Genomic DNA, 15000 nt, shown 5'->3' with positions numbered 1-15000 from the left:
CACACACACACACACAGAATAACACATTCACAGACTTGCGCACACAAACACACAAAGAATAGCAAACCGAATAACACAATCACACATGCACGCTCAAATAGGCACACACACACACACACACACACACACACACACACACACACACACACACACACACACACACACACACACACACACACACACACTAACGCACACACAGAATAACACACAGCATTACACATTCACAGACACACACACATACACAAACCAGTAGAATAACACATTCACACCTGAACACACGCTCAGAACAACACACCTAACACACATACACACACACTCTCTCACTGACATACACACACACACACACACACACACACACACACACACACACAAACACACACACACACACACACACACACACACACACACACACACACACACACACACACACACACACACACACACACACACACACACACACACACACACACACACACACAGGCGAACATGCTGGATGCAGCTCCCACGCGGGCAGGTTGGTTGATGTTTGGCAGAGCGGACGACTGTTCGCTATGAATGTATCTTTATGTAAGGAGGCTCACGCCCACGTGCAGCACCAACAGGGAAGCCTTTCAACCAGCCCCTGCTCTGCCTCGGACCCCCTCCGCCGCTGCTGAACTGGGCGCCCGCTTACGTGCATGGTTGACGATCAACACCACTCTGATCCGTGTTCTCGGATCCAGCGGGCCTGATATGTTATAGCAGAGCAGAGTCTGGGCCGGACGCTAAAGACTGCAAGGGGGCGGAGTCAGGCCCTGTTTCCTGTTGGGTTACGGAGATATTCTACCGACGGAAACTCATTTGCGGTTGCTTTCAGAAGGGGGTTTTAATAAGTGTATTTCTACAGCCGCCAGTCTATACAGTGTTGATGGGAAACCTTTACAGAACACTTTTTTAATGTTTACTACTGCTGGCCAAGTTTGTGTGTGCTGATGATATCCAATCACAAATGCTAAGAGATGCCCACCTCCTGCCCCCCGATTGGTCGAAACTAATATGGAACGAATGAACCCAGTTCACCATGAATTTAGCTTGACTGCTATAATGCATGTTTATTATATTTAATTACATCGTCATTGTACTATTATAGCCCATATTTCCTGTCCAATAACCATAAAATGCTACCTTATCGTATTACTATGTATTTATCTAGCAGAGGGTTTTATCCAAAGTGACAGTGAACTCAGGTAAATGTCATTAAGAGCAGGCAGGGTTAAAGCTGTGTTGGACACCATGTGACCGCTGAAGAAGCCCTCTGATTGAGACAACTGTCCGTGGCAGGGTCGGAACATACCATTGAATCAGAATAATCCATACGTTAGGATGGCTTGTGTAACTTGATGTACAACACTCGAACCAAGTGCCTCCCACACCATATTAAACCCTACATTGAAATCTGCTGCGCAAATCAAGAGAACCTGGCCCGGGCCAGACCATAATAGCAGCAGTAACCACGGTGAAAAGCCAATAGAACCACAACCACATTTAGGTCAGTCCTCACGAAGCAATTGAGCAGCTTTTCCCTGGGAGTGCACGTTCATGTCAAGCTACCGGCCAATCAGCATTGGCCTGGCTGTTGATGGACACTGGCCATACCCAATCCCTGATCGGCTTGGGTCTCGCCAGGGCCCGGTCTGTCTTTCTCTCTCTGTTTCTTCAAGTCCACATTCCTGATCGCTTAACAACATGGAAAACATGGAAAGCATCAGCTCCAATTCATGTTCTAGCTCTCAGGGTATGCGTGTGTGCGTGTGAGGCTGTGCGTGCAAGTGTGTGTCTGAATGTCTCTCTACATCTGTATGTGTGTATATATGCAAATGTGTGTGTGTGTGTGTGTGTGTGTGTGTGTATAGGGTTGTGTGTCTACATATGTATGTGCGTATAGATGCAAATGTGTCTGTATAGGAGGATGTTATGTTTGTCATGTGTGTGTGTGTGTGTGTATGCATTTGTGTCGATATTAGTGTGGTGTAATGCAAATGTATTTGTATGCATGCCTTAATGTGTATAGTTGTAAAAGTATATGTTTGTGTGTGTGTGTGTTTGTGTGTGTGTGTGTTTGTGTATAATGTGTTTGGGACTGTGTGAATGAATGTGTGTGTGTGTCTGTTTGTATGTGTGTATTTGGGAAAATTGTGTTTGTGTGTGTATAGTTGAACAAAAAAACAAGCTAGCCTAAAGTTAACGTACGCAGTGCTAAAAATACAGCTGGTCTATTTTTAGACCAGCTAGTTCCCCAGACACCGCCGTCAGAGGCCTGCTCGACTACAAGATGACCCAGTGTGTGTGTGTGTGTGTGTGTGTGTGTGTGTGTGTGTGCGTGGGTATGTGTGTGTGGCATTTGTATATGTGTGGTTGTGTGTATGTGTGCGTGTGTGTCTATATGTTGCAATATAAGCCCACAGGAGAATAGAAAACTCGAAATTAGAACATGGAGGAAAGAATTATGCAACTTCAGCAGTGTGTCTGTGTGTGTATGTGTTTGTCAGTGTGTGTGTATTTGAGAGAGAGAGAGAGAGAGAGAGAGAGAGAGAGAGAGAGAGAGAGAGAGAGAGAGAGAGAGAGCATAATTCTCTGTTTGACTGCACCCTGGTTTCTGTCAGGTGTTAAGGAAACGTTGAACATTGGAAACACACACACACACACACACACACACACACACACACACACACACACACACACACACACACACACACACACACACACACACACACACACACACACACACACACACACACACACACACATACAGAAAATGTACCTCCCTTTTGCAACCCACAATCTTAACACTTTTTGGTGCAGTTCTAGTATGTGTGTGTGGGTGTGTGTTTCTCTCTATCACTGAATGTCATTTAATTTAGAATTTGTCATGTCTTGAGTTGTGTGTGGAACTGTGTGCAAGTGAATGTGTATTGTGTGTCTGTGATGAGTATCTGTGCGTGAATGTCTGTATAAAGTGTATGTGTGTGTGTGTGTGTGTGTGTGTGTGTGTGTGTGTGTGTGTGTGTGTGTGTGTGTGTGTGCATACTGATCCCCAGACGTAGAACTCAGGGTGTCGCTGGTCAGAGGTAGGAGCTGGTTGGCGCTGATGGGTGGTGCTGACAGGTGGTGCTTGTGTTTGACTCTTGCCTTTTGGGACGCCCACACACACACACACACACGCACACACACATGCAGACCTACGTCATCCGCGGTCGTCTATTTATACTCCCTTTGTGTCTTTAAAAGAACAGCGCGACTCTGCCGCACACCGGTGACTCACACCCGCGAGGAGGAAGTTGTGTGTGTGTGTCAGTGTGTGTGTGTTCGTTTGTGTGCGGATGCATTCCACCTACTAGTGAGAAAACTTCACCCAAACAGTCAAATTCAAACTTCAGCTGGAGACACCAGATGACACCCAGCTCAGCGTTGGTCTCAAGGATGTTGTACCAGTTCTTCTGTGATGAAAATGTTCCACGCAGGCCTCGTGAGTCGCAGGTAGTTAGTGGTGTTTTCCGTTCAGCACACACTCGATTTGTTTTCCAAGAGGCAGGTGTCGTCTGTGTCGAGAGGGACCTTGCATCCATGTTAACGTCGCACAAGTGGTTTTGATGTGTCACACTCTGTGTTGTGTTGTAACCCCTTTCTTTCTTTGTGCTGTAGGATCCACAACCAGATGCCAGTGGAAGCTTTAAGAGGAACATCTACAAGCACTTTTTACTGAAGAGGATTGAGCTTTTGACGGTAAACTCTTTCGCTAAGGTCTTCAATCAAGTTGATCTCTCATCATAATGATAATCATTGTTATGCTTTCGTTAAATTAACTCATGCATTCTTTCATTCATTAATAACCTTTTCTCTTACCAGTCTTGTCTTCTCGAGGACTCTTCAGCTCCTGGATGAACTGGACGGAGAGCAACAACCCTGCAATCCCACCGTGTTTACAAAATGGCAGACAGGAAAAAACTGTTCTGATGCTTTATTCCAAAACCCCGCACCCCTTCTCTCCAATTTCAACTTCCTGTATCAATCCTGGATTAGCCATCTGCTACGCCACAGACATGGCTCAACACATACTGTTTTTCTGAGATCCGCGGGTCACCCCTGTAAGCCACACGCTGTCAAGCGTGGCAGCCCCACTGCCTTTTCAAATCCCATAATTTCCATCCTTCCCAACACATATCCCCCGCTCACCCACTCCACCGACCCCACCTTCCACCGCCAATCAAATCATCGGGTGAAATGGAGTCTCACGAATCAACTGTTGTCGGACAGAAATGCATAAAAAAGGAGAAGGCTCCCTTACAGAGGGGCTGGGCGTCGGAGCCTACCGCCTCCTCCAAAAGAAGCACTTTCTCCAGCCCCGATGCCTCGCGGAACTCTTCCCGTGAGGGCCAGCCCTGCGATGAGGGCCCTGGTTCGGCCTCCGGGACGCAGCAGAAGTACCCGTCGTCCGGCATCCCAGGGAAACTGCTTCCGCCGTCACGGGAACCCCAGGGTACGTTTCCTCAGGGGTTTGCCAGGGGTTTCTCCTACCAGCTCGGTCAGCCATACCCCCAGCACCCCCAGGCAGAGCGCTTCCACTCGGGGGCCAAACCCCAACCGGGCCTGGAGCCCCACGCCTGGCCCTTTGCCGGTCAGCTGCCCTCGGACGAACTTTACCCCGCAGGGAACCTGGGACACCCGCACAGGGCAGCGGGAGGGAGGTTCCCTCGGCAGAAATCCCCCAGTTTGCCAAGTTCCTTCGGACAGTATTCCCAGTCGAGCCTGGATCCCAGCGATGAGGGCTATGGCAAGAAGGACCAGAAGCCCAAAAAGCCCGGTAAGTACATCTGCCACTACTGCGGCCGGGCCTGCGCCAAGCCCAGCGTCTTGAAGAAGCACATCCGCTCGCACACGGGGGAGAGACCCTACCCCTGTGTGCCCTGCGGGTTCTCCTTCAAAACCAAGAGCAACCTTTACAAGCACCGCAAGTCCCACGCTCACGCCATCAAGGCCGGCCTGGTGCCGTTCTCGGAGATGGGACTGGTGGGCCGTGGGGGGGATCTGGACCTGGCCGGCGACGTCCAATCGGACGGCGAGCAGAGCACGGACACGGATGAGGAAGGATTGGAGGGCTCCACAATGCTGATGGAGAAGGAGAACCCCGGGCCAAAGATCTCCTTCGTGTCTGACAAAAGAGCAGGTGATTTGTTTTTTAAAGAAGCTCAATAATTAATGGCCTTCCAATTTGTGATTGGCATGTTATTTTCAGATAAATCTAGCCACATGAATTCAAAACAACAAACACAAAGTTTTGCTTAGAATCGAAAAAGCCTTTGGTTTTGATTTGCTTCTTTGGCTAAGAAAGTAAAAAATATGTGTTTCTTCTTCCCTTTGTTATGATTGTCTACTTTCTTCCTTCTCTAATTCCCCCGACATCGTCTCCTCCTCTATGCCTAGGTGGGGTGGAACCTGCCTATGCTGATTCAGCGGAACAGATGTCCATGGGCTCCATGAAGGTGCCCATCCTGATCGTCCCTAGGCCAGGAGGGGTCCCCTCTCCAGCGATGGAGTGCCCTTCCTTCCCTGATATGAAGGGTCCACCGCACCACATGCCCGGCTCCCAGGCTGAGGCCCTGGGAAACCCTGCGGAGGACTCTCCAACCATCAAACAGCGGCTGGCCTTGAGGCTGAAGCAAGGCCAGGAACCGGACTCGACCCAGTCCCAGACCCAAAACCTCCTCAGCCCCCACAGCAAGGGCAGCACGGACTCTGGGTACTTCTCCCGCTCGGAGAGCGCAGAGCAGCAGATCAGCCCGCCCAACACCAACAGCAAGTCATATGAGGAGATCATCTTTGGACGGACTCACCATGGGCCCACCTCTCGATCCGGACAGTCCATCACGGTGTCCATGGCCGGTGGCGTGGCTCAGGTGGATCCCAGTAGTCAGGCTTGCCTCAAGAAGTCTGGCGCTGTTCTGGAGATGGGGAGGATAGCGGAGGACTTTTATAAGGGGGACGGAGGAATCTCTGGAGACCCCAAGCAGTATGCGACCGGCCCCTGCCAGAGCAGCACGGGGCTTCTGGAACCTCCCTCTGACTCGGCGACCCTTACTCGGAGCAACTCCATGCCAACGTCCTCTCCGACCAACCTCAGCGTGCCGACCCGGATCCAGGGCAGCCAGTCCTTCGACGAGATGATGACGTCGGACGACGTGTTCTACCCGGCCGGCCTGCGCAGACTCCAGAGGCAGGCGGCCTTCGAGCTCACCCACCACGAGGCCCACGCGGTAGAGGCCGAGGTGTACGGCCACGTGCCCAAAAACGTGCTCATCGCAATGGGCCCCAAGATGGGGGAGCGCAGCCCGGGCCTCCCAGAACACATCGCCTACAGTCCCTATGGGACGAAAGTCGGGATGGCGGAGAATGCCACGAGGAAGAGGAGGAAGCAAAAGAGTGTCGGGGATGAGGAGGACAGCCCCGGCCAGTGTGACAGCAGTTGCAGTGGCTCGGTGGAGATGATCGGGGACTATGACTCCAAACACGGGAGCATGGACGGATCCAGGGGCACCCCTACAGGGAAGGGCTCTCTATACAGCGCACACAGTCAATCGGACAGCTTTGACACCTGTGCCAGCATGTGCTCTGATGACATGGTGCTTCTCCCGGACTCGGAGGGCAGAAAGGCGGTGGCCAACGTCATATCAGTCATCCAGCACACCAACTCCCTGAGCCGACCCAACTCCTTCGAGAAGTCTGAGTCCTTTGATCAGCTGGCCTATCACCCCGCGGAGAAGGCCCTGTGCAGCCAGTACTCGGAGCAGTCGGACCCCGACATCTTTGAGGACGCCCTGAGCCCCGAGTCCACCATGCAGCGGACGGAGAGCATGGAGCAGCAACTGTTGAGCGACAGCGACCTCGCCTCCGTCTCCTCGTCCCCGAGCACGACAGCCTCTCCCGGACAGCCCTACCACATCCCCCACAAGCTGGTGCGGCAGCCCAACATCCAAGTCCCCGAGATCAGGGTGACGGAGGAGCCGGACAAGCCCGACAAGGAGACGGAAGCCTTGCTGGCCAGCGAGCCCGAGAGGCAGGAGAAGCAGCAGCAGCAGCTGCCACACGTGATGGAGGAGTTCCAACTGCCCCAGAGGAGCGACACGCTGTCCCAGATGCCCTCCGAGAAGCTGCCGCCGAAGAAGAAGCGTCTGCGCCTGGCGGACATGGATCACTCGTCAGGGGAGTCCAGCTTCGAGTCCACCTGCACCAGCCTCTCCCGCAGCCCCAGCCAGGAGAGCAACCTCTCCTACTACTCCTCTTTCTCCATGTCGTTCGAACGAGAGGAGAACCTTAAGTCTGGGTCGCCGACAAAGCAGGTAGTCTAGTCAGGGCATTGTTGTAACACGTCAGTTCTACAGATAAAGTGTAATCTTTCTTGAGGCAGAAACTACTACCACTTCATCTTTGTGTTCCAAGGTTACACATTGATAAACTTTGCTAGCATCAGGTTCGACCTGAACTCCCAATATTAATTTAGAACAGTTTGTGAATACACTAAGGTGCGGTTACAGTTGGATAATCATTGTCCTAATGGGCCGCACTAAGCATGGTTTACTTGTCCGTGCAGGAGGACGCTTCAAGCTGCTGCGGTACGGGTACCGCTAGCAAGCAGTCGGAGTTCCTGACGGTGCCGGGCAGCGGCCACTCCAGCCACCACCAGCAGAGGGAGATGAGGAGGTCTTCGTCGGAGCAGGCGCCCTGTGCTCTCGCCACCGAGTTCCCTGAAATGCGCAGCAAGTCCTTCGACTACGGGAGTCTTTCGCCGGGGTCCAGGCAGGGGGAGATGTACAGCAGTGCGTCCGCCATGAAGGAGCGACGACGAGGCTATCTTGTCCGACAGGTATCCGGGACTTTTATTTTTTTTACATGATATAAAGTTCGGCAAAATGAATGGAAGAATATATATATATTTTTTTTGAAACGGTGTAAACTGTCTAGCCACAGCTGTTCTTTACAGGAAAAACAGTGGGAATCTCTCTGGAAACACATGAGAGATACTTTGTTTCTGATGTAGTAAAGTATAGTGTACCGACAGCAATATATTGCTCCTCTTTTTCTGACAAAAGTAATTGGATTAAAGTAAATGTAAATGCTATTCTATAAGCTACACACTCGCTAGCTACAGTTAGGAAGTCAGTAGCTGGTGCTCTTCAAGGCCGTTGTTGATGGTTCTACAGACATTATGAAATTAAATTAAATTAATTTACTGTCTTTAGATAAATTAAATCAAATCCACAACTAAATTAAATAGCAACACAGACTATAATGAGTTTGTTAGTGAGCTACTTTAATCATGTATGGAACCCTTTGTTTTTGTGATTGACAGGCGTCACTCAGCGTGTATCCGGAGGCGGGCCCACCGGAGCCCGGGCCAGGGGAGTCCTCGGTCAGACCGGATCCGTCGGACCACGGGTCCTGGCCGGGTCAGGGGGGACCGGGTCCGACCAGCGCCGAGCTGGTCAACAAGATCAAAAGGACCTCAGTCGGGAGTGGTGGTGAGATGAAGCTCTCCTATTGTGTGGTGGTTGTGTTGTTGTGTTGCTCTGTTTCATGCATATATGGTATCTTGCTAAAAGTAGTGATTGTTGCGTCGCCATATATGATACATTATATGGTACCTTGTTAATGGTAGTGGTTGTTGTGTTGTTATATATCATATGGTGTCTTGTTGATATTAGTGGTTGTTGTGTTAATAGTAGATGTTGTGTTGCAGGCCTGGCCTCCCTCCATCAGCACCTCTTGCAGAAGAGCATCAGTGAGGACAGCCTTCAGGACGGCCCAACCAATCAGAGGTGAGCATTTAGTAGCTCCGTTGGTGCTCCTCTGTTCTCAGGTGTCAGTTGATTGAGCCTTGGTTCCTATGGTTTCCTGCTTTCCCAAAAATGTTATTTTTGTAGCTATTCCCAAAAGAACAAAAGTTGGCTCTCAATGTGTTATCATGAAAATAAATCAATTGTTCTCCTCCACTTCTCCTCCACCAAAGCTGTTACGCAAGCTGCTCTCATTTCATCCTCTCGGCACCTTCCACTATTGTCATAACTCATTTCCTGTTGAGCTACTATAGCTTATATTTTTAGCACAGACTGTTATTTGAATTGTACTTGAACCTCAAACTGAATCACAAACTTCAAAATGTTCTCCTACTGCGGCTGCTAGAACTTGACGCTAAATTGTTAATAAAGTTGTAATCAAGATCCACTCTGTTTTCTATTGAAATGCCATTGGAAGGTGTTCTGCTCCAGGGACATGCTGTATTACCTCACATGCTGCATTACCTCACATGCTGTATTACCTCACTGTATTACCCCTCTGGCCTCACAGGTCCTCCCACCACCGCCTGCAGAAGCAGGGCTCCTCCATGGACTCGGACCCCCAAGGTCAAGAGGTCGCGACCTACCAGGCCCACCAGCCCTCGGGCCCGCCCTTCTGGGCCCCGGAGGGGGCCCCCGCCCAGCGGCCCCGCCTGCACCATGGCTTCCAGGCGCCACAGCAGTATCCTAATCCCCACAGCCGGGCCGCGGCCGACAGCCAATCGGAAGGCTGCAACCCCCCCCAGGTTTACTCAGCGTCGCGAGCTTCCTCACACAACCCAGCGCAACACCAACAACAACAACAACAACAACAACAACAACAACAACAACAGCTGTTCCGCTCGCTGTCCCCTAAGCTCTCCAGCTCCTCCTCCTCCACCTCCTCCTCCCCCTTCTCCTCCGGTCCTACGCTGCTCCAGCAGGTCCAGCCGCTCTTCGCCGCCCAAGCGCTGACGGGTTTCCAGGCGACGGCGCAGGGCGTTGTGGTGCCGGTGCGCGTCCCCACCCACGTGCCGTCTTATGGCAGCGTGACGTACACCAGTGTCAGCCAGCTGCTGACCAATCACAGCGGGGGCGGAGGAGGCGGACAGGGGCTAATCAGGTTGGGAGGCACCAGCACCACTTGCAGTGCCGTGGGCGTCGCCGTCGCGGTCGCCCAGGCGACCGGCGGGATCTCGGGGGGGATCAGCGGGACAGGCTTCAACCTGTTCAACTTCCTGGGTCAGCCCGACATGGCGGGCGCGGCGGCCGCGTTGCTGCGGCAACACCCGCTCTCCTCCTCCTGCGACGCGTCGCCGGGGCAACGGCTCACCACGGGCATCCCGTTGTCGCTGACGACGGGCACGGTGTCCACCACGGACGCGTCGGGGGCTGGGATAGGCGGCAGCAAGCGCATGCTGTCCCCCACCGGCTCCTCGGAGCTCTTCTTCCAAACCAAGCAGCAGAAGCGCGTGAAGGAGGAGCGCATGTACGGCCAGATTGTCCGCGACATGAGCGCCGTGGAGCTGAGCGGGGCCGGGGGCCCCGCGGCCGCTGGCCCCCCGCGGCTGAAGAGCGAGGGCTCCGCGGACGAGCCGCCGGAGAGGATGACCTCGTCCCCGCCCGCCACGATCTCCGTCCCGGTGCGCTCCTCGGCGCCCCACCTCCCCGACATCCCCCCCGCCGAGAGCTTCACGCCGCCGCTCCAGATCGTCACCGACGCCGCGCCGGGGCCCCCGGCGGGCGGCCGCGACTCCCCCGAGGCCCTGGACGTGGACCCGGCCTCCTCCAGCCCCGAGCGCTGCGGCAGCCCCCAGTCCATGGCCTCGCTGTCCAACGACGAGGCCGACGACGGGGAGCCCACCGGGCCCACGCCGGCCGCCGACGAGGGCCCCCCCGCGGCGGCGGGGCCGCCGGCGCGGCCCGCGGCGCGCTCGCCCTCGCTGGCGGCCGAGGTCCAGCGGCTCCTCCAGTTCCCCAGCCTGCGCACGGCCACCGCCGTCAGCTGGTGCTTCCTCAACTACACCAAGCCCAGCAGCGGGGAGGCGGAGTCGCCGCGGGCGTCGGCGTACGCCTCGTGGTGCGTGAGTGCCTACAACCCCAACCCGCTGGGCCTCAGCACCAAGGCGGCGCTGGCGCTGCTGCGGTCCAGCCAGAGGCGGGGGGCCGAGACCTACAGCACGGCAGCCATGGGCCCGCCCAGCTCGGGCAAGCTTGTGTCCTCCGTGTCCTGGAGGCTGCGCTTCGACCAGGTACGGCGTGCACTGTGCCCCGTGGAACAACGCATTCGATTAGCCTGTAATCTTTGGAAGGTTACATTGGATTAGCTTATACTCTGTGGAACATTACATTAGATCGCATCGTCAATCATCCTCACATCAAATCGCATTTCACTGCATCATGTTTTATTCAATTACTGTCAGAGTTTCCAATGCAGCAGTAGGTGCTTTTGACATTAGTAGTTGAACCTTCTGCTGAAAAAACCCCTCCTCAAACATCTCAAATATCCTCATCCTCATCTCTCATCTCCTTTTTTCCACATCCACTCCTCTCCTCCCCTCTCCTCTCCTCTCATTACCTCTCTCCATCCTCTCCTCTTCTCTCCTTTCCATTATCTCCTCTCCTCTCCATCCTCTCCTCTCCTCTCCTCTCCTCTCCTCTCCTGTCCATCCTCTCCTCTCCTCTCCTCTCCTCTCCTCTCCTCTCCTCTCCTCTCCTCTCCTCTCCTCTCCTCTCCTCTCCTGTCCATCCTCTCCTCTCCTCTCCTCTACTCTCCTCTCCTCTCCACTCCTCTCCTCTCCACTCCTCTCCTCTCCTCTCCTCTCCTCTCCTTCTACTCTCACCTCTTCCAGTTGAAACCAGAGCTGATGCCGGTGGAGGTGTGTAAGCTGGTGAGGAAGATGAAGGGGGTGGTGTCCCGGGAGAGATCCAAGGAGGAGCAGAGCGAGAAGGAGGTTTCCACCAAACCCATCCCTGTAGAACACACCCGCATCAAGATCTTCGAGGGCGGGTGAGTTAAACCGACATTCGTCTGTGATCCAGTAGCCCTACTCTTGTACAGCCCAACTTCTGGGGGGAGAAACTAAAACCAGAAAGGGGTGTAGTCACGCCTCTCTGTTTCGCAGTGGCGGGCCATGGATTTCACACCCAGGGCTTCACTGGTGTCCTACATGAACTAATCCACCTCTTAATGCCGTCATTATGACTCCTCGGCTATAGAAACCATCAACATTACACAGAAATGCTGTACAACAGGGCGTTGCATCACGGACAGGTATCTCATGTAGCAAGAAAGAATGCCATTACTAAAGCAAGAAACCCAATTAGGACAATTCAACAAGTCTATTTTCCCTGTAGCCACAGCTGCCAGTTCCTCTCTAGCAGAAACATCAATATTAACCGAATTAAATTACAAAAATATTAAAACGTTTAAATAAAATGCATTACTCACCAAAACTACTGATTATTTGTACACAAAGTCAATCCTCCTCTCTTTCCTCAAGAAGAGTTCGATTACTCTGTTGTATAGTTTATCTGTGCGTTTCACTTCCAACAATAAGTCCCATTTTTATCGCCATGGAGGCTAATGCTGAAAGTCAAGTCTGTCCGATCATGTTTCAGGAGTAAGTTTTAACTCGCTTCAGGGAATCGCTTGATTTATTTATTTATTTATTACTCGTTTTATTTTAGTTTGTTCCGGTAGCTTTCAAAGCTTTGCTGGCTCTGACTAGTACCTCTCTGACCATCCCATCAAAGGACATGAAAATGCCGACGTCACTGGACGCCTGCTAGATGGCCTCGAAATCTGATTGGTTAAAGCAACAGCGTCATTGCCACTTACTTTAAGCTACAGATGCCAGCACTATCGATTCTGAAGGCGTCAAGGCAGATTTATTTGACCCTGGCAACACATGATGGCTGAAATATGATTGGATAAAAGCTCTAACATAAACATGCACTAGTGGAAGCAGCGCAACCAAGAGAAAAGCTATGAAATGAAGAGAATAGACTATTTGAAATAATTTAATACATAATCATGGGAAAAAATATATATTAAAACATAAGTCAGTGATTCTGATAGTGTTTAGGTCAGCAGAGAAGGCCTTGCTGGCCCTGAGAGCCCACCACTGCTGTTTCGTTATGGTGGTATTCTACTACAGAGGAACTGGAAAATATTGGATACTGAAAAAGTTTATATAAATGAGTGTACAGTGTTCAGATTAATCCTTTACAGACACATTTTCTAATGACGTTATGGTCTGGTGGTATCTTGCCTTCCCACCCGGACAAATATACTAGCTATGGCCAAGTCCATGTTCCCTGGTAGCCAATTACACGCTTACAGTTCCCCGCCTTCGGCACCATCATTGGTCTAAACAAATATATGAAGCGAAAGAAAGTGAAACACCCTGTTCACCCAGATTTGAGCTCCTCTGCTTTCAGACTTTAGACTACATATCTAAAGTCTGACTTGTAAGACTAAAACCAACATTTACATTGGTACGGTTTCTCTGGCTTTATCTGCTTTTTATTCAGCACCACAGGAATGACATCAATATCATTTTTTTACATTGAATCTTGATGTTTGAATATAGAACGGCACACTACTTGTTTATTTAATAATGTGATGCATAAGATTTGATTTATTGAAGACATATTCTTTCGATTTCAAAGTGACAAAAGTGGGTCACATACGGAAAGAGTCGTTGTGACGACACCAAACATTCAAATAGTCTTAAAGTACAGACAGTTCATACAAAGCCTGTCGTAATGTCTAGTACCTTATAACTGTCCTATCCTTGAGCAACACCTAACTCAACAATTTTTTTCAGCATTTCTGCTACGCTATAATAATCTATGCTAGGCTTAGCAAAGCTACACTAAACTACACTTACCTACGCTATATTACAATATGCTTATCTATGCTACATTACAATAGGCTCCTCGATTAGTGTGCGAATCACAAGGTTTACTGTACTTCACTGACACACAATAGTCATATAAATACACATGATCACACACACACACACACGCACACACACACACACACACACACACAGGCATAATACAGCCAAACACACTGACACATACACTGATGTATGTCCTCCCATACACACACACTTGTAGACACACGCACGTTCCCACACGCAAACACATAGTTCCCAGATGAAGCACACGGTTAAGCTGTCAACATTGTTTTTTGTTCCCAAAGGAAAATTTAAAAGCAATTACTGGATAGACCTTAGAAAATAGGTCAGACATACAGACAGACAGACAGACACACACACACACACACACACACACACACACACACACACACACACACACACACACACACACACACACACACACACACACACACACACACACACACACACACACACACACACACACACACACACACACACACACACACACGTAACCACCATCTTCTTGAAACCAGACAAGCTCCCCAACCCAACACAGTCTATGAAGGTTAACAAGAATATACATTACCAATTTTATTTCTCTCTGGTGTCCCAAAAATTCACAATTTTCTGAAACACAAGCCGGCTTTATGATCTTACCGTGTGCTGTGTGTCAAAGAAAATGAAGAAAAAAAACCAACCAAGCCAAATTTTCTCGTCATAATTTATTTTCTTAACGGCTCGCAGCTGTGTAAACGTCTAAACGTACGTCCAGAGGTATTCGCCGCTCTCGTGGTTCAAGTCGCGGGCCAAACTGCTCTCGTCCGACGGGGGATGCTTTGATGTACCTGAGACAGCCGCTACATCACCGTAGAGCCGCGCGGACCCCCACGGCCCCCGCGGACCTCTGGCAGACCACAGCCACTCAGGTCCAATTAAGGGACTTTTAACGCTTGATAGTGTGGTGGGTCATGTGTTCGAGTCCCAACCCGAAGGCTTCGGGGTTTGATCCCTATTGTCAGCGCGCCCCATAGCTTAAGGCTATCTGGAGCCAGAGATTTATCTATGTTCAAGTCTCAAGTGTGTCAAGTGCTAAATTGCTCAAGTAATTTCTAGGAATGTATTTAATCATTTAAAGTTGAATGATTAAATATGCAATATTTTAATCGTCATTAGGGGATTTTATTTTGGCCCATATTTATATTTATTGCAATATGCTAACAAACTCCAAATCCCATTCCAAACAA

General features: G+C 50.9%; 1 protein-coding gene across 4 annotated transcripts in view; it reads left to right on the top strand.

Moving 5' to 3' along the window:
- The window catches only part of hivep2a (HIVEP zinc finger 2a), a 76953-nt gene that overhangs the window by 51774 nt on the left and 10179 nt on the right, over positions 1 to 15000 (top strand). For 3 of the 4 annotated variants that reach the window (XM_030344523.1, XM_030344525.1, XM_030344524.1), the window contains 8 exons: positions 3682 to 3762; positions 3886 to 5203; positions 5461 to 7373; positions 7625 to 7897; positions 8384 to 8552; positions 8771 to 8849; positions 9379 to 11098; positions 11699 to 11856. In XM_030344523.1, the coding sequence (XP_030200383.1) occupies positions 4261 to 5203; positions 5461 to 7373; positions 7625 to 7897; positions 8384 to 8552; positions 8771 to 8849; positions 9379 to 11098; positions 11699 to 11856 (5255 nt within the window). In that variant the 5' untranslated portion in view covers positions 3682 to 3762; positions 3886 to 4260. Of the gene's footprint in view, positions 1 to 398; positions 3517 to 3681; positions 3763 to 3885; positions 5204 to 5460; positions 7374 to 7624; positions 7898 to 8383; positions 8553 to 8770; positions 8850 to 9378; positions 11099 to 11698; positions 11857 to 15000 lie in introns of those variants that run through there. The other variant, XM_030344527.1, reaches the window with a different exon arrangement.

This window comes from Gadus morhua, chromosome 21 (genome assembly GCF_902167405.1).
Source record: "Gadus morhua chromosome 21, gadMor3.0, whole genome shotgun sequence".
Lineage (NCBI taxonomy): Eukaryota > Metazoa > Chordata > Actinopteri > Gadiformes > Gadidae > Gadus > Gadus morhua.
Note: the sequence above shows the minus strand (reverse complement) of the source record. Positions and strands in the feature narration are given on the sequence as shown.